The 26,579-nt window shown below is 41.0% G+C and overlaps 1 protein-coding gene and 1 non-coding gene across 5 annotated transcripts; one reads left to right on the top strand and one right to left on the bottom strand.

The window, feature by feature from the left end:
- Nucleotides 1–644: 644 nt before the first annotated feature.
- NEMP2 (nuclear envelope integral membrane protein 2) lies at nucleotides 645–25,719 on the top strand. 4 transcript variants are annotated; one of them, XR_013447280.1, is made up of 10 exons: nucleotides 645–1,044; nucleotides 10,286–10,401; nucleotides 15,041–15,272; nucleotides 15,399–15,471; nucleotides 16,581–16,674; nucleotides 17,489–17,603; nucleotides 19,438–19,663; nucleotides 22,641–22,817; nucleotides 23,484–23,774; nucleotides 24,757–25,719. XR_013447280.1 is itself a non-coding variant. In XM_078071114.1 (10 exons), the coding sequence occupies exons 2-10, from the start codon at nucleotides 9,430–9,432 to the stop codon at nucleotides 23,605–23,607; spliced, it is 1,224 nt and encodes a 407-aa protein (XP_077927240.1). In that variant the 5' UTR covers nucleotides 981–1,044; nucleotides 9,310–9,429; the 3' UTR covers nucleotides 23,608–25,719. The 4 variants fall into 4 exon arrangements, 3 of the variants coding, with proteins under 3 accessions (XP_035977223.1, XP_077927242.1, XP_077927240.1); XM_078071114.1 differs by adding an exon at nucleotides 9,310–9,496 and having other exon boundaries at nucleotides 981–1,044; nucleotides 23,484–25,719; XM_036121330.2 differs by having other exon boundaries at nucleotides 23,484–25,719.
- On the bottom strand, nucleotides 8,506–8,609 carry LOC118554058 (small Cajal body-specific RNA 20). The gene has a single exon (XR_004926349.1).
- Nucleotides 25,720–26,579: the final 860 nt, after the last annotated feature.

The raw sequence follows: 26,579 nt of genomic DNA, 5'->3' as shown, positions 1-26,579 counted from the left end.
AAATAATCATTACAATAAATTAAGATCCATCACCTCACATAATTACAAAATTTTTTGTGTATGAGAACTTTTGCTACTCTTAGCAACTTTTCAAATATACATTACAGTATTGTTAACTTTAGTCATCATACTGTACATTACATCACCAGAACTTATTTATAATTGTAAGTGTACTTTTTGACCCCCTTTGCCATTTTGCCCACCTTCCCCCACCCCCTCTGGCAACCACCAGTTTCCTGTAGTTTTCTTTTCTTTAATGCAAGCTAATTTTAAGACATGCAATATTGGTGATGTAACGTTTTACAGCCTCCTTATACTGAAATGTGTGTTTAGGAGCTTAGACATACAAGTCAGTATTACTTAAGCAACTAAATTGCCAGTTTGTTATTGTTACAAACAAAAAGGAAAATGAAAAAAAGGAAAAATAAACTTTTATTTGTAAAAAAGGGGGTTCCTGAAAGGTCTTCCCCTTCATAGAGCATCACTCAAGAGACCTCTGAGAACTGAGCCCTAAAACCCCGCAGGTCACACACGGGTCAAGGAAGTTTTAGGCAAATTCACGGAAGAGTGGCCCCTACCTCCCACAATTTCCACCCTGGCCCAGAGACTGACGGGACTGGGCGGCCCAACCGCCTCAGGGAAAGACGAGACCCGGAAGCCCTGAGGCCCGGAGGGGCCGGGAGAGGCCGCGAGAGGGCTACCGGGAGCCCCACGGGCCTCGGCCAGCCGTGCCCTACAGCCAACGGCTAACGCAGAAGCTTCGTGCCGACTCTTCCTCCGCGCCGGGAAGGCGGGGCCTCCGCCTTTCCCTCGTGCGGATCTCGCCGCCCCCTTATCCTCCTCGTAGGCCCCGCGCCATTTCTGCTACTAACAGCCGAACGGGCCCCCAAAGGCTCGGGCCGCGGCTGAGCGGCGCGGGGCTGGTCTCGGGCGGGATGCGGCCGCCCCCGGGGCGGTGGTGGCTGCTGCTGTGGCTGCCGCCATTGTCCACACTGCCCGCAGGCGCTGTGCGCGGAGAGGAGGAGGAGGCGGCGGCGTTGTCAGGTAACCGTGGGCTCCGGCGGCGGGCGCGCGCCCGCGCGCACCCGCTCCCGGCTCCCTGCGCTCACCCGCTTCCCCGGCGCCCCGCCGACGCTCTCCCTGCGCCCCGGTGGCGGCGAGAAGCAGGGAGCCGGCTGGGCGCTGCCTCGTTCCCTCAGGCTTACCCCGCGGGCGCGGCCGGCACCCACGGCAGGCCCAACCTCCCTTTCCGCCTACTTGGGCTTGCTGGTCTCTTTGGTGGCACTTGGACATTTTTATGATTTTAGTAGAAGCAACCGCGAAGTTCAGAGTCTAGCCCGGTTCCCTCGTTTACAGAAGCAGCAACCAAAGCCCACACGTGGTTTGATTTGTCTGAGGTCACACAGCTAGTCACTGACCCTAGTCTCCCGACTTTCAACACAGGACTTTTGTATGGTACATCAATTTATGTTGAAAACCTCACTATTTCTCCCTATAGCTATTACTTTGGACTCAAGACAAGAGAGGGTATGAGCTTTGGCTTTAGAGTTAGACCGAAATCCCCGGGCCCCTGACCAAGTCACTCTACTGGTCACATATAAAACAGATAATATCTGACAGGACTGTTGCAATGTTTAACGTGTGCACAGTGTTGCACAGGAAACAAGAAATGGTAGCTGCTCATAGTGTTGTTATGGCCTATACGTGGAGTGCTCTCAAGATCCTGGCACAGAAGGAGGAGTCAGGAGTTCTAACTCCAGAACTGCTACTAATATGCTAAGACGTTAACGTTTCTGCAACAACCCCCCTCCTCCCCCCCCCGCCGCATGAAATCCTTTAAAAGATTTCCTGGAATTTTTGTCCACCAACTTCTCTTCATCTCATTGGCCACCTCTGTTTGCAAGGGAGGCAAGCAAGTGTGGTCTTTTATGCTGGGCATAGCACCTCCTCCAGTGAAATCAGGGTTCTTTGTCTAAGGATGAAGACAACGATCAGATTCGGCCAGAGCTGCCAACTCATGGGAATCTTGCAGTGAGTTACACTTTGGAGAACTGTTCTGTACCAGTTTTCATTGAACAGACATTTGTTGGGTGTTTACTAAGTGCTAGGCAGTGTTAAAAGTGCTTTAAATTATTTATTTAATACCTATAATAGCCCTCTGAGGGTAAGTACCATTAACACACCCATTTTATAGACGAGGAAAGGCAAGCTTAATAGGGAGAAATGTAACCAGTCTATACTGATGAGAAAATAAATTACAGATGGGTCTAAGAAGGAGGGTTTCTGAGCATGGCAGCAGCCAGAAAATTTTAAGTAGCCCTGGACCAACAACACCCAGAACCTTGACTTCTAGACATTCATTACATGCCCCCACCCACTTGTAGAATTACCTTGGTCCGGGTACATAATCTTTATGGACCATGGTTTTCTGGTCAGTAAAATAAAGTTGTTCTGTTGCGGAATGGTTTCCAGTATTTTCCTCACCTTTTTATTTCCTTCTGTTAACCCAATATTTCTCATGTTTGTGTTACAACATTTGGTGTTAACTATGACTTCTTCTATTTTGTTAACCAGAGAGCTACATAAATGCTTATCAGAACTACTGTTCTGCCCAAGACATGCAGGATGTACACTGAATTGATAAAATTCTAGCCCAGAGCCAAGAAAAATGGCAACTTATGTAGCCTTATAGCAACTCTTGCCATTCCAGATATGCTTTATGGGACAGGCTGTGGAGATCCTGTGGTGTCCCAGTGACACCACATTGGAACCTCTGGACTAGACTAGGTCTAAGGAACACTGCTGCTCTAAAAGTGGTTTTATGAACTGAGATCAAACAGCTGGTACTTCCTTTCATAATAGGGCCCATTTATAACATGAGAAGCTTGGATTAGATGATACTTAACTGTTGTAAAATTCTGTCTTGAATGCACACACCCTTCCATAAAATAGAGAACATCCAGAGCCAGGCCAGCTTTCTGTCATCCTATTTGGAGGAAAGTCAGAGGCAAGTGACACAGGAGAGGCAGGTAGTTGGCTGGCTAAAAGGAAGAGTTATTATTCATAGTTTGCAGCCAAGGGGAGAGGACCCTAGAAACCATGTGTTGTCTTAGGATGTAGTTGAGGCCACTGCATTGAATTCCCAGGCTTGAACTATGTAGCGATAGGCCATTTGAAAACCACAGCTTTCACATTCATCTATGGAGAAGAAAAATCAGTCCTTGAAGTTAAAATCAGTCTGAATGTGCATCAGCATGTGCTAATTTCAGATTCATTCTCTGTGCACATTCTTGGAGAAACAAAAATCAAGATTTATATTTAAGTCTGGCTAAAAAAACTAGCGTTAATAGAAAAGTTACCATCTAACTTTGGTGCTCCATGCTAACTCCTTTGAAAATGCAAATTTACAAATAATACCTAGAAAAATCCTTCCTTTGCACTTTCAGGAGCTAAGTTTTGTTGGTTTTTGCTTTCTGTTTTTATTTTTTTCCCTCTCCTTGTCCCAAAAGAAAAGCAGTAATAGGCCAAATGGAGAAAATGGCAGTCTAATTTAATAAGTCATTTTATTATTCTATTATAGTTTCATCTGAAGATATTTTCTTCCCATATGAAGGCCATGTAAAGGTTAAATTTTTAGAAGGAACATTGCTGAAATATTTTTGTTAGAGGTTGTTTAAGATCTGCTAAGATTTGAGGAGTGTTTGTGCTTTTTATTTTTAGCATATTCTGTAAGTAGGTTTAAGTATTACCTGCCCTTTTCTGAAGTTTTGACTGAATATTTTTACCTTATGTATGACTAAATTCTTTAACTTAAATATATCCTTTTACATTTAGGAAAGCTAATAAATGACAAAAGCGGTACAAAGGAGTAATTTTAAATGTAATTTATTAGTTAAAGCAGGTGATAACCCATGTGTCCCTTTTTTATATAAGCTATGTAGTCTTAAAATTCGATTAATTGAATATTTATAAATTGAGTGCTATTTAAAATGAACTAAAGAATCTCATTGGGTAAGGTAACCCTGACTAATCCTTTGGTAATATAAATAATTGGGCTTTGTCTTAGCAGTTTGGGCATAATTGTCCAGAAAGTCAAAAGTCAGGTTTATTGCAGAATCAAGAGAACCTTCTGAGGACTGCAGGGAGTTACAGAAGGTGATGATCCTTTCATGGCTTAGAGATGCAGCCTTGTCAGGACTGGTCCTGCAGATATACCTAGGTGCTTAGGAGATGAGGCAGAGCTGGGATAGCCTACACTTCCAGATCTTTCTGGGATCAGGTTTGAGGAAGTGAATACCTAGGTTATGGGGCACCTTCTAGGGTGGAAACATATCCGACGTCACATGGAAGCAGTAGCTGTCCCTAGGCAGGTATTGTTTTCTTCTGATCAGATGAATGATTATTAGTACATTTTTCTGAATCCCTAGAAATTCCCTTCTGTTTTCTAGATTGCACTGTGAGGGGATTTTGTTGATATCATTGTGATATCTTTGGGTTTGCCTACATCTACCTCCAGGAAGTTCCATCTTAGCAGGATGAACCAGCGAAGACTGAGGTCATGTGAGTAAATGACCCCTGCAGAGATGCAGGCAGCTTCCCAGACTTCAGGGCTTGAACAGCTGATAGAGTTCAGATAAGCAGTCCAGCTGGCTACATCTTCTATTTCCCACCCGTAGGTTGGGATGGAGGAAGTAGAAACTGAATAATAAAATGTCTCTAGAAGAAGCCTAGATAACAATCTTGATTGTCGCAGTCACTGTCTTGTGCTTAGCCCAACTAGCCCATGGCTTAAGGTTTATATGAACTCACATGAAGCTAGATCTGTAGTTTCTTGTGGCTGTGAATTTCTAGTTCCTTGGATATTTAGGAGTTCTTATGTGGATTGAATGAAATTCATCTCTGAAGAAAGTTAATAACAATGAGGGTAACCAGAGGACACCATGAAATGCTAATACCTTGTCTGTTATGTCTCATGTATTGTGTAAATCTGACAACAACTTCACCTCAAAAGCCAGAGGCCACTCTGGAGAATTCCAGGGGGAACACTTTACAACATGCCTTTAGTAGTGTTTCCATAGGTATCAATATCAGAGCAGCCTACCTCCATCTGTACTTTACTTAATCCTGTAGAGGACCGAGGAGAAATTCAGAGCAAGTTCCTTTCTTCTAACTGAGAGGTCCCTTATGCAGAATACACTGATGTACCATATATGAGTAAAACAAAAACAAGCTTCTTGTCTCTTGCTTCTCTCTGCCCTTCTGTGTCCGGGGAGGATAAAGAAGAAGGTCCCTAGCCCAAGGGATCTTCAGGATTACAGCTTTCAACCCTGTAGTTAAGGTATATTGATGATGGAGTAGGGTGAGGGGGAGATGTAGCCTGTGGGCTCTGTAGGTGGGATGTGACACAGGCTGGATAGGGTATCTGATTACATCAGGTTGCTTCAAGGGGGAGGGCCAGAGTGCACCTCCTTTTATGATGCTGACTGGTACTGAGCAGCCTTTTACAAAAGGCGAAAGATTTATAGATCTGAAGAGAAACCAGAGTATGAGCAGCCTTTTACAAAGATTGGCTAGGCTTTCATTGTCTCGGTTATGCATGCCCAAATAACCCACTAACCCTCTCAACTTATAACACACATACAAAAGACAGATATTTAAAGGCTGGGGATACGGTAATGAACATGCTGTCCCTAATTTTATGGAGAGACAGAATATAAAATAATAATAATATGAGGAAAAAATAAAGCAGAGTGAGAAGAAAGTGGGTGAAAGGGGTTGGAGTGTGCCATTTTAGACAGTAGGGTCAGAGAAGGCCTTCCTGAGAAGGTGACATTTGGGCAAACCTAAATTATCAGAAGGAGCAAACTCTGCCAAAATCTGGAGAGAGCAGATTGCAGGTCAAGGAATCAGCAAGTAGGAAAACTTGAGGCAGGAATGTCTCAGCATCTTGAGGATGGGAGGGCTGGTGTGGCCTGAGAGAGAAGGAAGAGTAGAGGAGAGAATGTCAGAGGTACTAGGTACTTGGAAGGGAGGAAGGATTTTATTATGGGTGCAGTGTGAAGTAATCAGTTTTGAGCAGGTAAATGATGTGCTCTGATTGATGTTTTTAAAAGATCTGTATGCTGATTGGAGAATGGGTTGCAGGGGAACATTGTAGGGGCAATTCTGGAAGCAGAGAAACCAGCTAAAAGGCTATTACAGTAATCCAAGTGCAAGGAGACTGGCTTGGATCACAGAGAAGCATTTACTTCTAAATTCAAATTATTGCGCTATACTTAAAGTACACCATCTTGCTCTTAGGAGTTACAGATATCAAATGACTTAGGAGATAGTCTTAGGACCAAGTGGAAAAAAAACTCATTGGAAGGCAGCATTTGTTTGCAAAGTTCAGGTCCCAGAAAGAGGATATTCCGTCACACCACAAGAGGAGTAGTTCACTGTTCTTATGGGGATTGATTTCTCGAAGTAGAGGAGCCCACTAGGAGAGGCGACGCGGGGAGTAGCCCTGCGGCCACCCTTAAAAAAAGTGCCCAGCATTGAGCACAAGTGTGGTATTAGGAGTAAACCTGAAGAGAGAACTGGCTGGAAGTTAATGTTCTTACAGTGGTCTGAGGCTGCTGGGGTCTGTGGACGTGAGGCCTCCCCCCTTTCCCTGTCCTGTTGGAATGCATTCCCTTTCCAACAATAGGAATTCCTCTCTTTTATTGAGGACCCCCAGTGTAAAGTTGTCAACTCTCGCCACCTGGTGTAGCCCTGTTCCTCCTCGGAGACACCACAGGAGACTCTGCAGAGGCAGAACATGGGATACCAGAAGACTGGTCCACAGCCCTCCTTCCAGTCCTACCTCTGCTCTCACTAGCTGAAGGCTTTTAATGTGCTTTAGTTGCTCAGGTGCTCCCAGGTTCTACACTGCCTTTGACATGGTCTTTTCTACAACTAGCTGCCAGCCCTTGGATGTCCAGGAGTGCCCTCTCCCCTGTGTAGGCTGTGGCCAGGAGTCATTTGCATCTCAGATATACCCAAGAATTCGCCTCAGCATTGGTTGCTTTGTGTGGTCACACTGGTTCTGCATTCTCCTTTTGGTCTTGTATATAAACAGGCCATGCGGGGGGATGCATTTTTAATTTTTAGTATCCTGTATCTAGCAGAGCGCCTCTAGACCTTCCTTCACATGCCTTTTTGAGACCTGTCTCTTAGAATCTTGTATTTGCATCTCAGTCTCTCAGACTCAGCAAATTTGTTGGTATATTAAAAAAATACATGCATTTCCTCACAATTTAAGAGTAAAGATTAAATGATCTGACAGTGTCACGATGGAAATTACTGGATTCTCATGTGACTTTCCTGCTTTGTGTAGCTTCGTGACTTTTATGCAGTTACATCGGTGGGTATTCTCTGCTGTCTTCTCCCCAAGTCTGTCTTCACTTTCTCCAGTTGAATGCTTAGGATGCTTCTAGCTAGGACACGGACCTCTGTGGGCTTATTCAATATTATTCCCTAAATGGATGTAATTGTTGACTAGTTACTAGTTAGTTACTCAGTCTTTCCCCAACTTTGGTGTAGCAGGTTGTTCTAGCTTCATTGCGGGTTTTTCTGGAGCAGCTGACCATACTTTCCTTGGAGGAGATGGGGGATGGGCATAAGGCCCATTTCTCTGTGTGCCCATAGCATTCTCTGTGCCTGTTTCCTATTGACAGATGTAGTGGTGACACCCGATCCTGGATCCAGAAGAATTTATGACTTTCATCTCAGTTCACTTTATTTTTTTTTTTTCCTCACAGAAAGTGATTTAAAAGCAATAAATTGCTTTTAGAACAAAATAAGATGCTTTCAGAACTTTTGTTAGTGAAGAAAAACAGCACTTGAAAACTTTTCTAAAACATTATTTTGTGAGCTGATGGAAGTAAGCACTTCAACATAGAACACTTGCCCCTTGCAACTGTGTGGAGCCGGAGCTGTCGGTTCGATAAAGCTAACCCCTTAGGAGCGGGGCTCGTGCTTGTGGCGGCTGTACCAAGTGTCGGGTCTGACCTCCTCGCCCTGACGCCTGCGGAGCTCTGCTCCCTCCGGCACCCACTCACGGCTCTTCCTCACCACCCCGCACCTCACAGTCCTGTAGGGGATCCTATGTGGGAGACACGCCTCTGACGAGATGGATCGAGCGGCCTGGCTGGTACCCGAACGAATCCAGGCAGGGAGCAATGAGTTAGGTGGCCTCGGATGCCCCTTCCGCCACAGAATTCCCCACTTTTGGACACCCTCTCCTCCTCCAATGATATGCCCAGGGGCCAAAGCCATTGTTTAGTAGGAGGGCAGGAGGTGAGAGACCGCACTCCCTCACAGGCCTCTTTGTGGTAGATGACTCTGTGTTTAGGTGTGTTTGTTAGGCGTTGCCTGTGGGGCAGGCTGGGGGCCAAGCTACCTGTGGGGCAACGCAGGCCAGGATCAGCTCCTGAGAGCCTGGCACTATCCAAGGAGAGCTAGAGGCAGGAAACTTGCAACTACAGATGTCTGAGGCAGGAAAACAAGCCTGCCGGCGTGTGGCAGCCCTGACAGCCATCCTCAAGGGCAGATCTTGGCCTTCAGCACTGACTGAGGAGAAAAGGGCATCTCACTTCATTTTAAATTCAGATACAGAGGCAGCCACAGAATAAAATCAATCCCATTACTTTACAATTTTCTTATGCTATTTACCCTCTAATGAAGCACCTGTCTCTCCTCCTCTGTATATTATATGTAGGTATATGTATATTATATGTATGTATAATATATATTATATATGTGTCATGTTGTGTTATATATTACTTTTATGTTACATATAACACACAAATGCACATATATTTATACACACAGACACAGATACACATATGTATCTACTTCTGTCTCCAAATTTCTCCTGTGCTGCAGACCTATCCATCTTCACTTAGTCCCACAACCAAAACTCAGTTATGTCCCAAATTGAACTCATCCCCCTCTCCCTGCATAAGCTTGCATCTTCTCCAATGTTCCTTATCTGGGTGAAGGGCCTCACCATCTCTCCACTTACCGGAACTTTCATGTCATCTTCTTGCTCTCCCTCATCTAATGAATCTCCAAAGTCTGTTGATCCCAGTCGTAAGTGGTCTTTAATCCCTCCTACCTAGTTCATTTCTTGCTAAGATTGCTTCAGTAGCCTCCTCAGTGGTTCTTCTACTTTCAGTGTTCTTCACCTCTAAAATTGCACGTTGCTTATAGAATGCTTTTTCTAAAACACAACTGTGTACCTATTGTTTCCCTATTAAACTGGTTATTCTCTGTTTGTTCCCACAGATCCCCATTCTCTGTCCTTCCTTCCCCGGCTCGGTGCCTGGAAGCTGGCATCTGTGGACTGTATCACCTGGGCTTGTTTGCCCTTTGGTTCCCATTGGGTTTAGCCAGTGAGAGGCCCTGATGGGAGGGCAGGAGAGAGAGGTTGAAGTAGTCATACCTTCATCCCACCATCCTACATTTTGGCAAGGTTTGCATCCCATTAGACTGTCCCCCGGGCTTCAGTAGCTCCAATAACATCGAGTCCTACCTTTGCCGTTTCAGGCCTAGGGATGTTAAAGGCTTCCGGCTGTTGTTGATGTCTAGGAAGTTCATGGTGCCTTAGTTTACAGTGTTAATGCCTTAACTCTGTCCACATCCTCACTGAACTCTTCAGTGAAACCCTCTGGAGTGTCAGCAGTTTCCTGCTGAGACTTTGATACCTAAAATGCTTCAGTGCTCTGCTTTCAGTGTGAAGTCCATACTCCTTAAAGTGGTAACCACTGCTTACCTCTCTACTGCAGATGTTGAAAGGTCCTCATGTATTCCCCACACTCTATCCCCACACTCCATCCTCAGTGAATGACTGAACAACTTCTGAGATTTCCCTCATCTCTGTGGTTTTGTACATACTCGCCACCCTCTAACCTGTCTTCTCTGTCTCATTGCCTCCGACTTATCCTTCAGTACTCAACTCACATTTCCTCTTTTCTAGGAAGCTGCCCCCAATTCTTGCCCTTTACTTCAAGATTGAAGTACCTGTTCTCTGTGTTCTTACAGTGCCTTCCATATATCATAAGAGTATTGACACTAGACTGTACTTTTTTGTCTGTCTTCTGTGGGTTGGAAAGACTGAGGGACTATAATTACCATGTAGAAGAATTCATTGGTTAGAGAATGTAAAAATAGCCTTATTTTTGTGCATAAAAAAGAAAAAAAAAGATAAGATTCTGGGAACTTAAATATTCTTAGGAAATATATTCTCTTTTCCATCTCTCAGTTCCAAGGTGTAAAGCTCTAAAGGAAATGGATTTTATTAAAACTTCTAACTCAGACTGTTATTGCTACAATCAAAATTCCCAAGTGGAGTGGAAATACATGTGGTCAACTATACAGGTAAGAGCCTACATTTAAATCATGTCTTAGGAACTGAGAATTAAAATGTACTATTTCAAGAATAAAAAATAGCTTTTATATGACACAGAGCAGTGTATCAGTATGAAAGCTGATTTGGGAATCACATAGAGTGGAAGGGAAAGGGACGTGTGGAAGGGAACATTAACTCTTCATACTTTCTGTCAGCCCTTCTCCAAACCACTCCAAATAAATATGGTATCTAAGTGAGCACAGTGTGCTTGCTGTTCAGACACAACTCAAGACAACACCCTCTCTCCTACTTTCTAAAATAATTGCTGTCCCAACTGCTCTCTGATCCCAGGTATGGCCAAGGTAATAGTTAATCTCAGTAGCCTAGTACCTTCCTTCATTCAGCACTTAATATATTTACTAAGCACTTGCTAAGTGCCAGGAACTACTATTATAGGCTCTTAGGATACATCCATATCTTAGGATCCTAAAACAGATCCCAGCTCCTGTGATGTTTATACTCCTAGGGGTAGGGGATAGGCCATAAATGTAATAGAGAAGAAAATTATAAAACAAGTAAGTGCTATGAAAAAAAATGTAAAGTAGGTGGAATGCGGGAGGTGGGGAGCAAGTTACAGTATAAAAAGAGTGGTCAGGGTAGTTCTTGTTGAGAAGGTGATAGTTGAGAAAGATTTTAATGAAGTTAGTGAGTTACCAAGATAATATACCAAGAGAGTGTATTCTAGGCTGAAGGAAAAGATAGGACAGCATATCAGAAAGCACATGATGTTGATATGTACTATTACTGATAATATACACCACTTTGATCACCTGGTTAAGGTGGTATCTGGCAGTTTACAATTTTACCACTGTAAAGTGACCATTTTGCCCTTTGTAATAAGTATTTTGAGGAGGTAATTTGAAACTATGTAGATATCCTTTTCCTCATCAAACTTTCACTCCCTAGTTTTATCATCCATTGAGGATGCTTGCATGAATCAATTATCATCATGATGTTTATCAAATGGTCATTTTCTAATTCCATTATTCTTTCGACATTCATCAGCACTCTTCAATAAGGAGGAGTTTTTCCTCCTCCAGTTTATTTATATCCACATAGTATTACAGATTGCAAATTGATTCAGTGGATTATAATCCATTACCTCATTATTTATTTTGACATTCAAATTGTCCTAGATTTGGCCAGTAGGAGCACCTTCAGAGTAGCTCATGTGTCCTTTTAATTTGTACCTATCATTTGAGCATCTTCTGGCAAACAAGATGTTCCAGGCTTATCTCATAATTTCTTAAACCCAGCTCTGGAATCATACATTTTTTCAAGGAGCATTCAGAGTTAGGTGTGTTTATTAGTGCTGGGATACCATTGTCATATGTGTAGACACAGAAACATATACACCCATACACCTGTGCACATATCTATTTCTGTCTCTCCATCTGTTGAGAAACATGAGTTCTGATATCTTCCATACTACTGGGTTCATTCTAATCTCTCTCCTTGCCATATTTGTAACTTTTTTCTCTGATGGGGGAAACTGGTTTTCATTATTCTCAATATATTGATTTATTTGTCTAATGCTAGAATAATAATTTGTTTATTATTTATTTGTCAATATTTGTTTAGAGTGTGTTTTACCTCTAGTTTAAGAGTATATAGTCTAAATACTGTGCTCCAGAATTAGGTTAATTTATTCCCACACACCCTCCTTTAATATGGTTATATTATTCATTTGAAATATATTGGGTTTTATTTGTTTCCATTTCCATTTGAAATATATTTGTTTTTATTTGTTTTCCCAGGGTTTTTCCCTATCTTAGTTGATCTTATTATCATTTATTAGTAGGTACGGTATTAATATGGTTTTAAATCACAACTCTGTGCAGAAGTATTCTCAGAGAAGTGTCACGCCCCCTCATTCCTCTACCCATTCCTACCAAGCCCTTGTGGGTAGTCAGTCTTACTAGATTCTATGTCTTTCCTGTGTTTCTGTCTGCAAAATGAAGCAGCGATGCATGTTTATAGACAGTGCTAAGGAGTGAGTTTAGGTGGAGGACCAATAGATGAGCCTTGGGTCAGTCTTATATATAGGGAGGAGGAAGGAGCCAGCAGAGGAGAGAGAGAAGGAGCACAAGTGAAGATGTCCAGGAAGCTGCAGGAAGAAGGTGTTACAAGGAGAAGGGAATGATCAGCAGTGCTAAATGCTGTTGATGGATCAAATACAATGACTGAGAATGAATTGGCCATTTGATTTAGCAACATGGAGGCCACTGGTGACCTTGTCAGGGACAGCCTGTTGGGAATGAAACACTCCATGATTGAAGAGGGTTAAAGAGAGAATGGGAGGAAAAGAACTGAAGATTGCAGGTATGGGCAACTTTTTAAAAGAATTTGTTTGCAATGGGAAGCAAGGGGATAGTTGGAGGGGAAAGTAAAGTCAAAAGAAGGCTTCCCCCCCCAATGGGAAAAGTATCAACATGTTTGTATGCTGATAGTGATGTAGGAAAGATGTTAAGGTTTGAAGTTAACAGCCAAGAAAGAATTCTTGAGACATCTTTGGTGCAAAAGGTGAGTTCATTAAAGTATGGCGACAGGACCATGGGCAGAAAGAGCTGCACTGAGATCATGAGCAGTGGCTCATTATATACTCTCAAGTTGGGAGGGGGTTAGGGACAGCGTAAGTCTCTCAGGAATTTTGGAAGCAAGGTTTCCAGGACCTTGAGAGGGCTAGCTATTGTTGGGAAAAGGTCATTTATTACTGACTAATAAAACCTGAGTCATGAGACCCTTCAGATGTATATTGGTGGGTCATATGCTTGGGGGATGATTGCCGACATGTATCTTGGGCGGTAGAGATAAAGGAAGTTTCCAAAGGAATTTTTATATGTTAAAATAGACTTACAGGATCCTGGGGGTTGGGCTAAGATTGCCTTTTGCCCTTAGCAAAGTATTAACATTGAGGCAGCTGAGTTTCTAGAGGAATGTCACTCTCCCTGTTTCAAGGACTTATCAGTGGGCTATAGGTAGAAAGGAAACTTAATTTTTCTTTTGATTTGTTTCCCACATCAATAGGATGGTCCAATAGAGAGGGAAGAAGTATTAGGATGTCCTTGAGTAGACAAAGGTGGATCTGATTCAGTGCCTTTAGAATCTCCTTTAAATCTCCTGTGTGGCAGAAAATTCCTCCCCACAGGCAGGAAGCAGAGCACGTGCCTGCAGGTGCCCACCGGTGGTTGGGTAATGGGATAGGAGCCTGTTGACATTGTCTTCTTCCATTTTCAGCCAAGAGTGAGGATGAGGAGGAGGTGTTGGTATTAAGGAAAGAAAAGCTGTGAAATCTTTGTTGAAGAGAGTGGAGAGTAGATAGGAATGTGTGGTATGATCGCCTGTAGCTTCAGGTCCCATTTCAGTTTCACACTCAGGGGCGTGTAGTCAGACAGCTGTGTGTCTATCTAGCACCATTTGGTGGTGAAAATGCAAGAGTGGAATGGGTGGAGAGTTGGATTTTGCAGGTGGGTGTGACAAAGTAAGAATAGCGCAAAGGAGCCAGGGGTACATGCAAGGGAATGATTTATAATCATTGATCATGGAATTTAGCTGGATAAGAAGGGCCTAAGGACGTCAAAGGGGTGAGGAGCAGGGGAAAAATGCTTGATCCATGGTGGGGTCAAAGGCTTCCTGGGTTCAGGGTCCTATAAGGGGCATGCTGGAAAGGTAGGTGTTGGTGGTCAGCCAGTGGGATGCATGAAACAACCTGTAGAGGGCCTGTAGTTTGGTAATGACAAGGTCCAGGGTGTGGCCATGGGAGTGATTAGCTGAGGTCAGGCAGAGGACAAGACTACAAGAGGAGAGGAGTTCAAGATGCTGAGAGTCAGAGAATAGGAAGGAGTTTGGTGTATATATTGTGCATATTGAATCCCTGAGAAGTATGACAGGAAAGAGAGAGAGAGCAATAGTGAGCCAGGAGCTAACATCCAAGAGAAATGAGGGTAGGTAGTGGGTTATATCACCTGATGCTCGAGATTCAGAGCTGGTGATCTCACTCCCCTTTTCTGGCTCACCTTACTCTTGAACAAAGAAGAGTATGAATAGAGAGGGACAGACAAAGGCAGCAGCACAATTGTCATTTAATGATCACTGACTGGATTGTCACTGTCTGCTTGGTACTGTAGCCAGTACTTTGTTGTGAGACTTGAATAGGACCCGTGGTTGGATTCTTCTTCAGAGGGCATGGGGAGAGAAGCCTGAATTACATATGCGCAGCTGATCCAGAGGAAGTGCTTTTTCTCAAACACAGTAGACAATGGTAGAGATAATAAACCCCATTATAAACCAAGTAGTTTGCCACCTATTACTTTCTGCCATCCTTTTTCCCATGTCCCTTGGCCATATGACTTGCTAGAAGAGGGAGTTAAATCACCTACAACTCGAGGGAAGAAACATCCACTTTGCAAAGTCTCTGTGCTGCTCCAGTGTGTTCAAACTAAACACAGATCTGTAGGTCCATCACTGGGATCCCTGGAATTGTGTACATCTGACTGTCTGTTCTTTACTCCATTATCTCGGGCTTTCTTTACTCCTCTGCTCATGATTTTAAGGAGCTTATGAGAAGTAGCTTATGTGTTTATAGATTTGTTTGTTCTTATTTTATAGGTGAAAATTACCAGTTCAGGCCTGCTCAATATTGTATATATCACAGAAAGACATAATTGTCAGTATCCAGAAACCGTTATATCTTTTATCAAATGTATGATTCATAATTTTTGGACACCAAAGGAGTCTAATGAAATAACCATAATCATCAATCCATATGGAGAGACCATGTGCTTTTCTGTGAAGCCTGTCAGGAAGATATTTTTCTATACAATTAGTGTGAATCGAAACAGTAAGTCTTTTTCTGATTTTCTGGATTTAGTTTTTCTGGAGTGACATTTCAATAAATTGACTTTTCTCTTTTTTCACTAACTACATTGACACAAAATCTTTGTTGTGTGTGTCTTTTTTACTCCAGTTGTAGATTTCAAACTCTTCCTTGTGTTTGTGGCAGGCATTTTCCTCTTCTTTTATGCAAAGACGTTGAGTCAGTAAGTATCCATTTTTACTTTCTTAATTTTGTGAATTATCATTTATCCTTTTAAAAAGAGGATAGGACAATTTTGACCCTATGTTAAATATTTCCGTACTAGCTTGTAGTTCTTGCTTTAGGTTTTACAAACAATAGGTCTAAAGATAGTGCTTGAAAGGCCTTTAAAAACTAGTAACAGTACACATGATATGTATGTATATATTACAAAGTACTTTTACATGCATTATTTTGTGTTATGTATTAATATGCATTTTTAAAATCTGATCCTCTTAACAATTATGTAAGCTCTGTATTATTGTTCTCATTTTATAGATGAGAAAACCAACATTCATCATCACATGACTAGTTCTTGCTAGGGCTGAGATTTATACTCAGGTTTTCTGATGCCAGATGCCTTGCTCTCTCTATTAGATTCAAGCTGTCTCCAAGATTCGTGGCTCTGATACAGAAGGTTGAATTTAACAAGTATCTGACTCTTGGATAAACATATTATCCTGATATTTTGTGTATTACAACTTCTCTCATGAAAAAGGAGTCTTTTTCCAGTAATATTTTACTTCTTAGCTTGCTATTCTTAATATTGTTCATCTTTCTCGTAGTATAATTAAGCGTGTTTAATGTAATCCGTGGCCTTTAGAAACCCAATGTTAGTTACATAGCCTGAAGAGTAACGCTTGGATTCAGAGGAACTAGGCTGCAAGCCTGAATCCTCCAGTTGGCAGATACTCACTTGGGGATGGTCTTTAACTTTTTGGTGCCTTTGTTTTCTCCTCTGTGAAACTTAGACATGGATAGCCGGTTCACAGGGCTGTTGTGAATGCATGCAGACCAGCATCTGCTACATGTTAGGTGCTCACTAATTCCTCTTGCATCAGATTCTAAACATAGAAGGTAACTCAGACATTTTGTTTTGAGTTAGTGGCAAGCTATTTACCATAAACTTCAAGTACAGGCTTCATTTTTTAACAGTATAGGATGTAATTAAAGCTATCTTCTGAGTTTTTCTCCTTAGTATTCTTTATGGCTACTGTCGTCAGGTCAAACATGGTTTTAATACTGAAAGTGCTGCTTAGCATTTAAATGGCTTTTATCTGCTTGTCTTGACAGAAGTCCTATTTTCTTTTACTCTTCTGGGACCGTGCTAGGTGTTCTAATGACCTTAGTCTTTGTCCTGCTGCTGGTGAAAAGGTTTATTCCTAAGGTAGGCATACTGTGTATAAATGAATAAAAGAGGGAAACCATGATCTCATAGAACTGAAAAATTGATCAAAGTTAATTCACATTGATTGTGACAGTTCCTAATTCAGACTGTATTTCTGCGTTGTATAAACTGACTTTAAAATGTATCTTTTTCTAGAGATTCCATTTTTATTTGTTATTATATATACCCTAAAGTAAGTATTAAGTTTTGATGATAATTTTTTTGAGACCCTTTTACTTTTGGGTAATACAGTTTTCTTATGAGTGGCAGGGGACTGACCTATGCTGAGTAGAAATTTGTCTTGTCTTAGCAGAGCTGAGGAATGTTGTGATGCTGAACCATCAAGGCCTTGAATACCTACATTGCTACACATGGGGATTTCTTCATTATTATTAGTTCCCAAAACACCTTTAATGAAAGAGAGCTCTGCACTTAGTTGAGGATAAATATTAGTTCATGATGATAATGTTGCAGATACTCTGATTAAAGCTTGCAACACTGGCATTATTTTGAGATAAATTTCTTCTTTGAAACAGTGCTTTTCCAACTTTAATGTACTGAGGATCCTATTGAAATGCAGATTCTGACTCAGAGTCTGCCATGGGGCCTGAGAGTCTGCATTCCAGCAAGCTCCCAGGTGATGCTGATGCTGCTGGTTCATGGACCATAACTTTAACAAGACTCTAGAGAGTATCTTGAATTGACTTCAATGCAATTTGATGTAGAAGTTTCTAATACCAGGGGTTTATTTGCTTACTCCTATTTTTGTGAGTGAATGAACCAAAAACTGTCATTTATTTTCTTCCACACACAGTATAGCACCTTTTGGGCTCTAATGGTTGGTTGTTGGTTTGCTTCAGTTTATGTTGTGTGCCGATTGATGGAGGATCTGAAGTGGCAATGGCATGAAAACAGAATATATATATTAGGTAGGTAATTTTTTAAAAATATGTCCTATTATTGGTAAAGCTGAAAAGTACAACTGGAGATCGTCTTTGGAAATGTTTCTCTCTGGCATCTAAATTTTCCTTTTGAACTAAGGAGAAGTGCTGTTAAAAATATTTTATTTTATTCCCACAGTTGATGATTTCAGTTCATTAGATCTCATTTTAGACTGTTTTCCCTATGACATCTTTCTTTTTCTGTACTAATGATCAAAAGAGCACAAAAGTATTTGTCTCTTTTGACTGCTTTTATGCTATTGAATTGTGGTTAAGCTCTAACCAGATCTAACTTGTAATGAAAAAATTTCTCTGAAATGTGGCTCTTTCTTTTTCTTAATGTACTCAGCATGAAAGGTGAGAAGTTCTAAATATAAATGACTAATGAAAACTTGAATTTTCAGAAACAGGCTATTAAGAAACCACTTGTTCTTATTTCATGTAACCAAAAACAACTTTTTAAAATTATTTATTTGTTTTAATTGGGAAATAATGGAGAATGGGAGGATCAGTTTTCTCCTAACCCCTTAGCACCAAATTTTTCACATAAGTCCACCCACCCAAAACAAAAGCAATCAATTTTTTGTTTTCCTTGAAGATTTTGTCTTTAGCTCACTCTCCTTTTTTTGATTAAAAAAATGTTTTTTAAAGATTTATTTATTTATTTATTTGAGAGAGAAAGAGTACATGCACAGGCAGGGGGAGGGGCAGAGGCAGGAGAGAAATCCTTAAGCAGACTCTCTTTGAGCACGCAGCTGGACAGGGGACTCAACTGCGGAGCTCCATCTCAGGACCCCGAGATCATGACCTGAGCCGAAATCAAGAGTTGCCCGCTTAACCAACTGAGCCACCCAGGCGCCCCTATGATAAAGTATTTTTAAAGTAAATTATAGATATCATGGTATGTTCCCTTAACTACTTCAGTAAGCATCTCTAAAAAACAAGAGCATTTTCCTCTATAGTTAAATAACTGTTAAATCTAAAAAAATAATAATTACATAAATTACTCAGGTCATGTTTAGATTTAATAGGCGTCCTTGATGGTTGGTCTGTATAAGGGTAGATATAGTCCGGAACCATATTTTGCATCTACTATGTCTTGTAAGTCTTTTATAATCCATAACAATTCCTTTTTTCATCATAGCGATATGCTGAAAAGACCAATCTAGTTGTCTTATAGAGTGTCCCACTTTCTGGATTTCTCTAATTACTCCTTTGCGGTATAATTTAACTTGCTCCTCTCTCCCCTGTATTTTCTGAACTGGAAATTAGACCTTGAGGCTTGCTTAGATATGAATGAAACACTTTCGGTGGAATACATAAGAGGAGATGTGCATTTCACATTGGATCCCAGCAGGAGATGCAGAATATCTCATTACCCCACTGTTGTTAGTGCAGAAACTGAGCACTGCACTAGCGGGTGCAGCCTGATCCCTCCACTATAAAACTGTATTTTCCTTTTTTAACTAGAAAGTAAAGATAAAAAATAGAGTTTGTAGCCAACTGTGACATATGCTGAGGCTTAAATTCTGACCAAAGCAACCATGATAACATTTGTCCATCTAGGACTCTGGACTAAAAAACAGATATATATCATAATAATTTATTATTAAATATCCTTAATTATTACGGAAGGCAGTGTAGTATCTCACATGGAAGGAATAACTATCCCTCTATGTGTTTTTCAATCTTACTTCTTCGGAAAAATAAGTCCTAAATATGAAGGCTTTCTGATACGTTCTTAGCTTAAGTCAAGGCTGTGCCAGGATTTTTCATACAACTTTTCAAGTTCAAATTTTCAAGTTCTTCTGCTTTTTTACAGGCTATGTCCTAATGGTGGGATTTCTCAGCTTTGCTGTTTGTTACAAACACGGGCCCCTTGTTGACGAAAGGAATGTAAATCTTCTGACGTGGACACTGCGGTTCCTCGCCCTGCTCCTGATCTATTGTGGGGTCACCGTGCCCCAGTACTCATATGCACTTATGATCCTCATCCTGTCCTCCAGGAGTCTGCGCTACCCATTGAAAGCATTCAGTTATATGAGGTGGTGCGTATCTTTTTTGCCTTGTAAATTGGACATTTTGATCTCTGATTTTATTTACTGTTTTGGTAAGTTTCTTGCACGTGTCATATTTTGTCTCATAATTAACTACATTTCATCTGGAGATTTGAGAGAGGAGGAGGAAAGAGAACGTAAGCATCGAATCCCATCTCCATTTCTAGTCTTCGTTAATCTTTCAGAAGACTTCCCCCAATTACTAGGTAATTACAGGTCACCCAGAATTCACTGAAATTAGTGGCGCACTCTGGGTTGCCTAAAATTTCTACTTTCATTCTACATTTCCTTTCATTAGGGCCCAAGATTGCTTTAAAGGTATTTGTTGTGCTTATGAAATAGAGCTAGAAAAATAATTGAAAGGTATTATTTATTATATTTATTATATAGCATACATTTCTGTATCTTTGAAGATGTACCTGTTCAGGGACTGTGGCACACAGAGTTCAGGAGAGTTCCTGAAGAAGAAATTACTAGGCTGAATCTCCGTGAATTAAAACAGCCAGGTGAATAAATGTGGAAAGGACTTTCCTGACAGGGAGAAGGCCCAGTCTGGTAGCATCATGAGGCTGGTGAGCAAGGTGGGCATCGGCAAGGTTGTGGAGGCATCACAGGCTGTGTTAAGGAATCTAGTCTGATCCTGTACATAGTGGAGGCCAGAAGCCATTATGCATTTCAGTCAGCATTCTCTGCCTGCTGCTTAGACTGGAGTTATAAATCCAGTTGCTTGGGGCTGGTACTGAGTGGGTGATGCTGAGCAGGGGTAAGGCAGTGGGGCCATCATGAGGACTGTGGGAAATTCTATAGCGCAGCCTCATCAGAAAGGGGGCAGTTACTACTCAGCTTGAGCTGATTGTTGCCATGTAGGAATATGGGCCCTGCCTTGCCAGATCTTCTGTTTTTTGTTTGTTTTTTAGAAAAGCTAGGAATATGGATTTGAATGTGAATTGTTATTATCTTTAAATATTGGTAACTAATCTGAAAGTAAAAATACATTCAACAGTCAAGATCAAAGCAGAGACCATGAACCTCCCTGGGTGGCAGGATGTGGCCCAACTGCCTTCTGGCACAGAGGGTGTATATAACCGGGAGGCCCCGAGGGTGCAGGAAAGAGGTGATGCAGGCAAGAGGTGATGAGGGCCTAGAGTCAGGCAGTGAGACAGTGAGGCAGTGAGGGAGTTAATAAATATTTATGAGGCAAACCTAGCTGAGAGGAAGGAGACTCTGGTAAGTGGTAGTTTATGGATCTGGGACTGCATATGTAACCGTGCCACAGTGTTAAAAACGTACCAGTGACAGGACAGGGCCCTTGTGCAGAGAATGTTGGCAAGGCTGAAAGGCAGCAGGGCTGGGTCAGAGGGGCTGCTGTGACCAAAGAGCTCTCTGCCCTGAGAGGCCAACGGTGACTGGGATTACCAGAGGTCCCTCTGCTAGGAGGAGACTGGCCAGTCCACATCTCCCAGGCCTCCGGCCCTTCGCCAAGCTTGTGGCTTGAGGAACCCAAGATAGAATTTGGGCCTCTTTGCCTTTAAACATCCAGCTGCCCTGCCAAATGTAAAGTGTGTTCTGTTATCTGCATGATGGTCCTTCTGGGCACTTGCTGTGCATTCTGTTAACATGAACTTAATACAATGTTTTGTAACTTCCTTAGCTTTTCATTTTGCTAGTGAATAATTACGCGAAGAACAACAGGAAAAAAACAGGAACATGTAGGTTAAATAACAAACCAGAGAAATAATACCTTGATTTGTATAGTATTTTAGTTTTACAAAGAGCTGTTTGAATATATCCTAGTATATGGTAGCTACTCTCTTAATTGTCCTTGTTGAACTCTCACTATAGGCCACTAACTGTGCTAAACACTTTACATAAAATATCTCATTTAATCCCTACAATGACCTCATGAGGTAGATGTTATTGCTTTCACTTTGTTCATATGAGCAAAGTGAGGCTCAGAACCATTAAGGAAATGCCTCAGTTGACAAGTCAGTGGATAAACCTCAAAGCCAGGACTGTGTCCCAGTCTTCTGTGCAGAGACCAGAGGTTTTCCTCTAGGGAGACCAGGCTAGGTATTCAGAAAAGGAGAAGGAAATAATGTCAGTGGTACCCCAATCTGACTCCTTACCACCACACAATCTTTAAAAGTTTAAAGGTTTTTCAGGTCCCAACCCTCAAGAGAATATATGTTTAAACCACCTCCTGGTAATTCTTATACTCATGTAGATTTGGGAATCTCTGGTTAAATTAAATTTTAAACCACCCAAGAATATTTTTAAAAACTCATTGATAAATGTAACATATGTGTTAATACCTTATCATCATTGCCATTTTTATGAGATTCTTCCCTTTAGGACTTTTCCTGATTGGAAAAAAAAATTCCAGTATGAGCCCCTTAGCATGTAGCAAAGGAGGAGTTATAATAAATTATTGTACATAAACCATCCTTGTACAATAATTACTCCTCCTCTCTAGGATTAGTCAGAATCTCCACCACTAGGTGGAGGCGATATCCCACAAATCCTCCCTTCTTTTTTTTTTTTTTTTTGGGCTAGCGACTAAGTGGTAATTGATTCTCCCAGGTCTCCGCATCTCAAAGAATTGCTTCCATTAGTGCCCAAGATAATGAGCAGACCAAGCATAAAAGAGCCAGACTTTTAATGGTCTGATTGTGCAATTAAAAATCACTGAGAAGAGAAATACAATTAATATGTCTATCAGAAATTGAGCCTCAAATTCCTAGGAACATAATTTAGGATGGTCCAGGAAGAAAGGAAATGTACTGTTCGGTCCAGACAGTGCATGTTCTCTATACCTCAGTCGCGCTAAGAACCATGAGAGTACGGTGTGATATCAAGGAAGTTAAGTATTACTGTTCCTTTCTAAGAAATGATTTTTTATAAATCTTAAGGTTTGAATTGAGCAGTCAAATATGACCAGGAATCTAGCAAACCATGCCACATGTTTTAGGAAAATGAAGAAATGGTTTACATCAGAAAAGCTGGTGGTTAAGTACCTTACTGAAGACGAGTACAGGGAACAGGCGGATGTGGAAACGAACAGTGCCCTGGAGGGGCTGCGCCGCGCCTGCCGCAGGCCTGACTTCCCCGCGTGGTTGGTCGTCTCCAGACTCCAGGCTCCCAACAAGTAAGCCCTGCTCAGCTGCTTGGACCAAACGTGCGTTAGAATGAGTGTGAAAATACTGTGGTAGTTTGTTACACGTACTTCAGACTAGGAACAATGTGGAGGCTGTTGGAGGGTCTGCTTTTTCTTCAGTGCTCTGACTTGGAGGGAACTGCTAATGTCAGGACAGATACTTACCTGATGTGTTTGATAGGGAAGGTCAGAAAGATCACTTACAGGTGGGAAGTTACTGCTATGGAAGATCTTTTCAAAGTTTATCAAGAAAGACATCTTTGCCCCAACATCTTTTTCCTTACTTCTTTGCCTTCGTCATAGCTTTATCCAAATAACAGTGCCCTCAAATTAAACATTGAAGGGGGAAAGTATTGACATACTGAAATGACAAATGAATAATGAATCAAATAAAGAAGAGAGAAGGAATTAGAAAACAGGAATGGGTATGTTTGGCAGCACTCGGTGCTTGTAGGTCTGCCTGCTTCTCTGTTCTTTCCCTGAATATCTCTAGAAGGATCACATAAGCCGTTGCATTTTTACATCCAGTGTATAAATGCTGTTCTCTATTGCCATAAGTCAAATTTAATTAAAGAGGATAAATAGCAAGAGAACGTGTTATCTTCCAAATAAACCTTTCTGTGATAACATTATTTAAAACAAAAAAATACTTATTAGATTTGCAGACTTTGTTCTTGGAGGAAGCCACTTGTCACCTGAAGAAATTAGTCTTCATGAAGAGCAATATGGCTTTGGGGGTGCCTTCTTGGAAGAGCAGCTGTTTAACCTGAGGACTGCCTGATGACCACCTGTGCATTGACTTCATTCTGGACAAGGAAATGGGTTAAGGGCGAGGGTCCTATTAACGTTGGCCAGAACTGTTCTAGGAACAGTGGCAAAAGCATTTATGGGAAGGAGTCATACTGGAAAGGAAAACTAAACTATATTGAAGATAACTTTTCATTCTTTGTGAGTTCTGCTACTTACTGTACTATAGGTAGCCATCAAGGTTCTGTGAGAGTCATTACCACTTTCCTTGAATGAAGATTTTCGTTAGGAACGGGGGAATCATGTTGATCTTCAAGGAGCCAGTTAACACAAACATCTGCCTTGTCAACACCAGGACATTAAATCTTCTCTTAACCCTCAGAACTTGTGTCAAAAGACTATATTGCTCTTCCTACATGTTATCAGTATAAGTGCTGGAAGAGATCTGAGATACGCTGGACCAGTGTATCCAAAGTATAATCCCCAGGATGCTAATAAGTGCTAGTCAGTAAAGGGATTCTGAGGTCATCTAAGATTGAGACAAAGTTAAACAAATGTACTGTAGGACTTCTCAGAGCCGTTAATAATACTAATGCACATTGTGAATCTCCTAAAGAGAAATTGTATGCAGCAGTTTCTGACTTAATTTGACCACAGAACCCTTTTTCATGAGATTAATACTCTTTAGAACAATTTGGAAAATACTAATGATGGCAGAATTGAGGTTTGGGGAGGTTAAATAACTTGTCCATAACTACGAAGCTATTAGAGGCAGCACTGGGACTAGAACTCCAATCCTAGTGTTTCCTACAACTCAGGGTTGTAGGAAACAACCTTCAGAGGTGAGCCTAGAGGCCATCTCCCGACAGCCTTGGGTTTCACCATATTGGTGACTTATTTTTAAATAATGGACAATTAGCTATTTGATAACTATGATAGAGAAGCATTTCCTAAGGTTATATTTTAAAGCTTGATAAGATTTTTATAGACATGTATAAAAGTTAGAAATGAGAATTCTGTAGTTTTTTGTATGTTGAAATTGAAGACATTTAACTTTTTGTGACATTTTGAGTTGACTCGTCCATTTTTTAAAATTGAGTTATATATATTTGTAACAGTTTCCTACAAAACAGATTTGTGATCTTTCTTCAGAGAACATATCCTTTTTTTCTTGATTCTCCAGAGTGAAATGAGGGACTGACTATGAACACTGACCCTGGGGAAAGAAGGCCAAACATAAAAGCTGAGAAAAGATGTGAACACAGCAAAACAATCCAAGGGTTAAGATGTGCTAAATTGATTCACTTTAAGAAACATAAACATAAAGAAAAAATAGTCTTTTTTTGCTGTGGTGGGTTTTTTATGCCTCTATTCTTTAAGAATGAGGACTCTCCTTTTACTAGAAGAAAGGATAAGGAGGAAGGACACATAGAGAACTTAGGAGCTGCTTTCCTGAGCCAAGTTCAGTAGAGTGTTTCTGAATTGTTGAATAAGAGCATGGTTACCGTTTGGAACTTTCTATGTTGATTTTCACATGATATTTCCTCTTTGAAACGGTGTGTCAGTGTTTTACAAGTTTCTCTTTTGGCCAGGTACCTTTTAATATTAGGAGCTTTGCAATTTTTTGTGAAATGCATGAAATTCAATCTGTGCTTTCACATAGACTGATTTCAAATACCAAAGAATCTTCCATTCACATTTATGATGATTGTGATGATGATGTTTTATAAGTATAAATGGTTCTAATGTCACTTTTGTTACAGTTTAATCTGATTTTTTTATAATTAAATTTATTGCTGATATAAATGTATCAGATGTATTAATGCTTGTGCTCACCACATTCACCTCCCAGGAGGCGGTTTTTGACAGAATGTGTGAATAACATGTGAACAGTCAGCTGGAGTTCCCAGGGGCTGTCCCAGCCAGACCCCCTAGGGCTTACCTATGCCAGGTTGAAGACGTGCTGACTACAGAAGGAAGCAGCACCTCATGGGTCAAGCTAACCATCACAATGAAAGGAAAAGAACAAGATTGTTCCGGGATACTGTTTTTCATGTTTATTTTTAGAGGAAATCATGGATTTGTCAGTTTCTGTTATGTGAGAACTGTGAGAAGCTGAACAATTACAAGCATTACTTGTGATACATTTGGTGTGTTTCTGTTGTGTTCATTTGATTTGGGGTTTATTATAGTGCTTTATTACAGTTCTAATCCCCATGATGACTCCCATAGGAGATCTTTTTTCTCTTCTTCCCCCCCTTCCTTTATCTCTCTTTTTCTCCCCCTTCCCCCCCGTTATTTATTTAAAGGCCTTTAAACTGTGTAAATGATCATTCAGTAAAATGGCTCTGCCCTTCACAGGTGGTTGAAAGTTGGCCTCGTGCTTCCTATCGCCATAGGTGTGCAATTATAGAGCACAGCTGAACCCTTTGTGTTATTGCCTATGCAAGATGCCTCATAAAAGCTCACTGTTGTTAGCAAGTTGGGACTATTTGACACCAAAATGTGTGGGTGAGATTTAGCGTAGGTGGCCATGCTTAATTGTATCATTCAAATGTTATTTTTAAAGGTTTTAAAACACATTTTACATATCACAAAAAATGCTTTGTGAATTGGTTGTACAATTTGCCAATAATACTAAGGGCTGAATTAGAGGGGAGTGTCCATCTGATGTTTAGGATAATATTTGAATTTATGACCTTTTTTTTTTAATCTAGAAATTTAAGAAATTTCAGATTTTAAGGGGCTTGGAATAGATGATGGATGATCGATATATCTAAACATGTGGGTGAATTAAGACCCCTGCAGTTGTGTCAAGAAAAGAAAAAGGATTATTCTGTGTGTGATTATTTCCCAGTTAGAGAAGTAGAATTTTCTAAATCAGCTTTTTTTGTCCAGCTGTTATGCATAGATAATGGATGTAGAATTTTAAAGAAGCCTGCCGTAAGACAGAGGTGTTTGTAGGTGACCCCAGGAGTAAGCTGCCTTTGAGAGACCCCCCAGTAG

The sequence above is a fragment of the Halichoerus grypus genome, chromosome 4 (genome assembly GCF_964656455.1).
Source record: "Halichoerus grypus chromosome 4, mHalGry1.hap1.1, whole genome shotgun sequence".
NCBI classification, from domain to species: domain Eukaryota; kingdom Metazoa; phylum Chordata; class Mammalia; order Carnivora; family Phocidae; genus Halichoerus; species Halichoerus grypus.
Note: the sequence above shows the minus strand (reverse complement) of the source record. Positions and strands in the feature narration are given on the sequence as shown.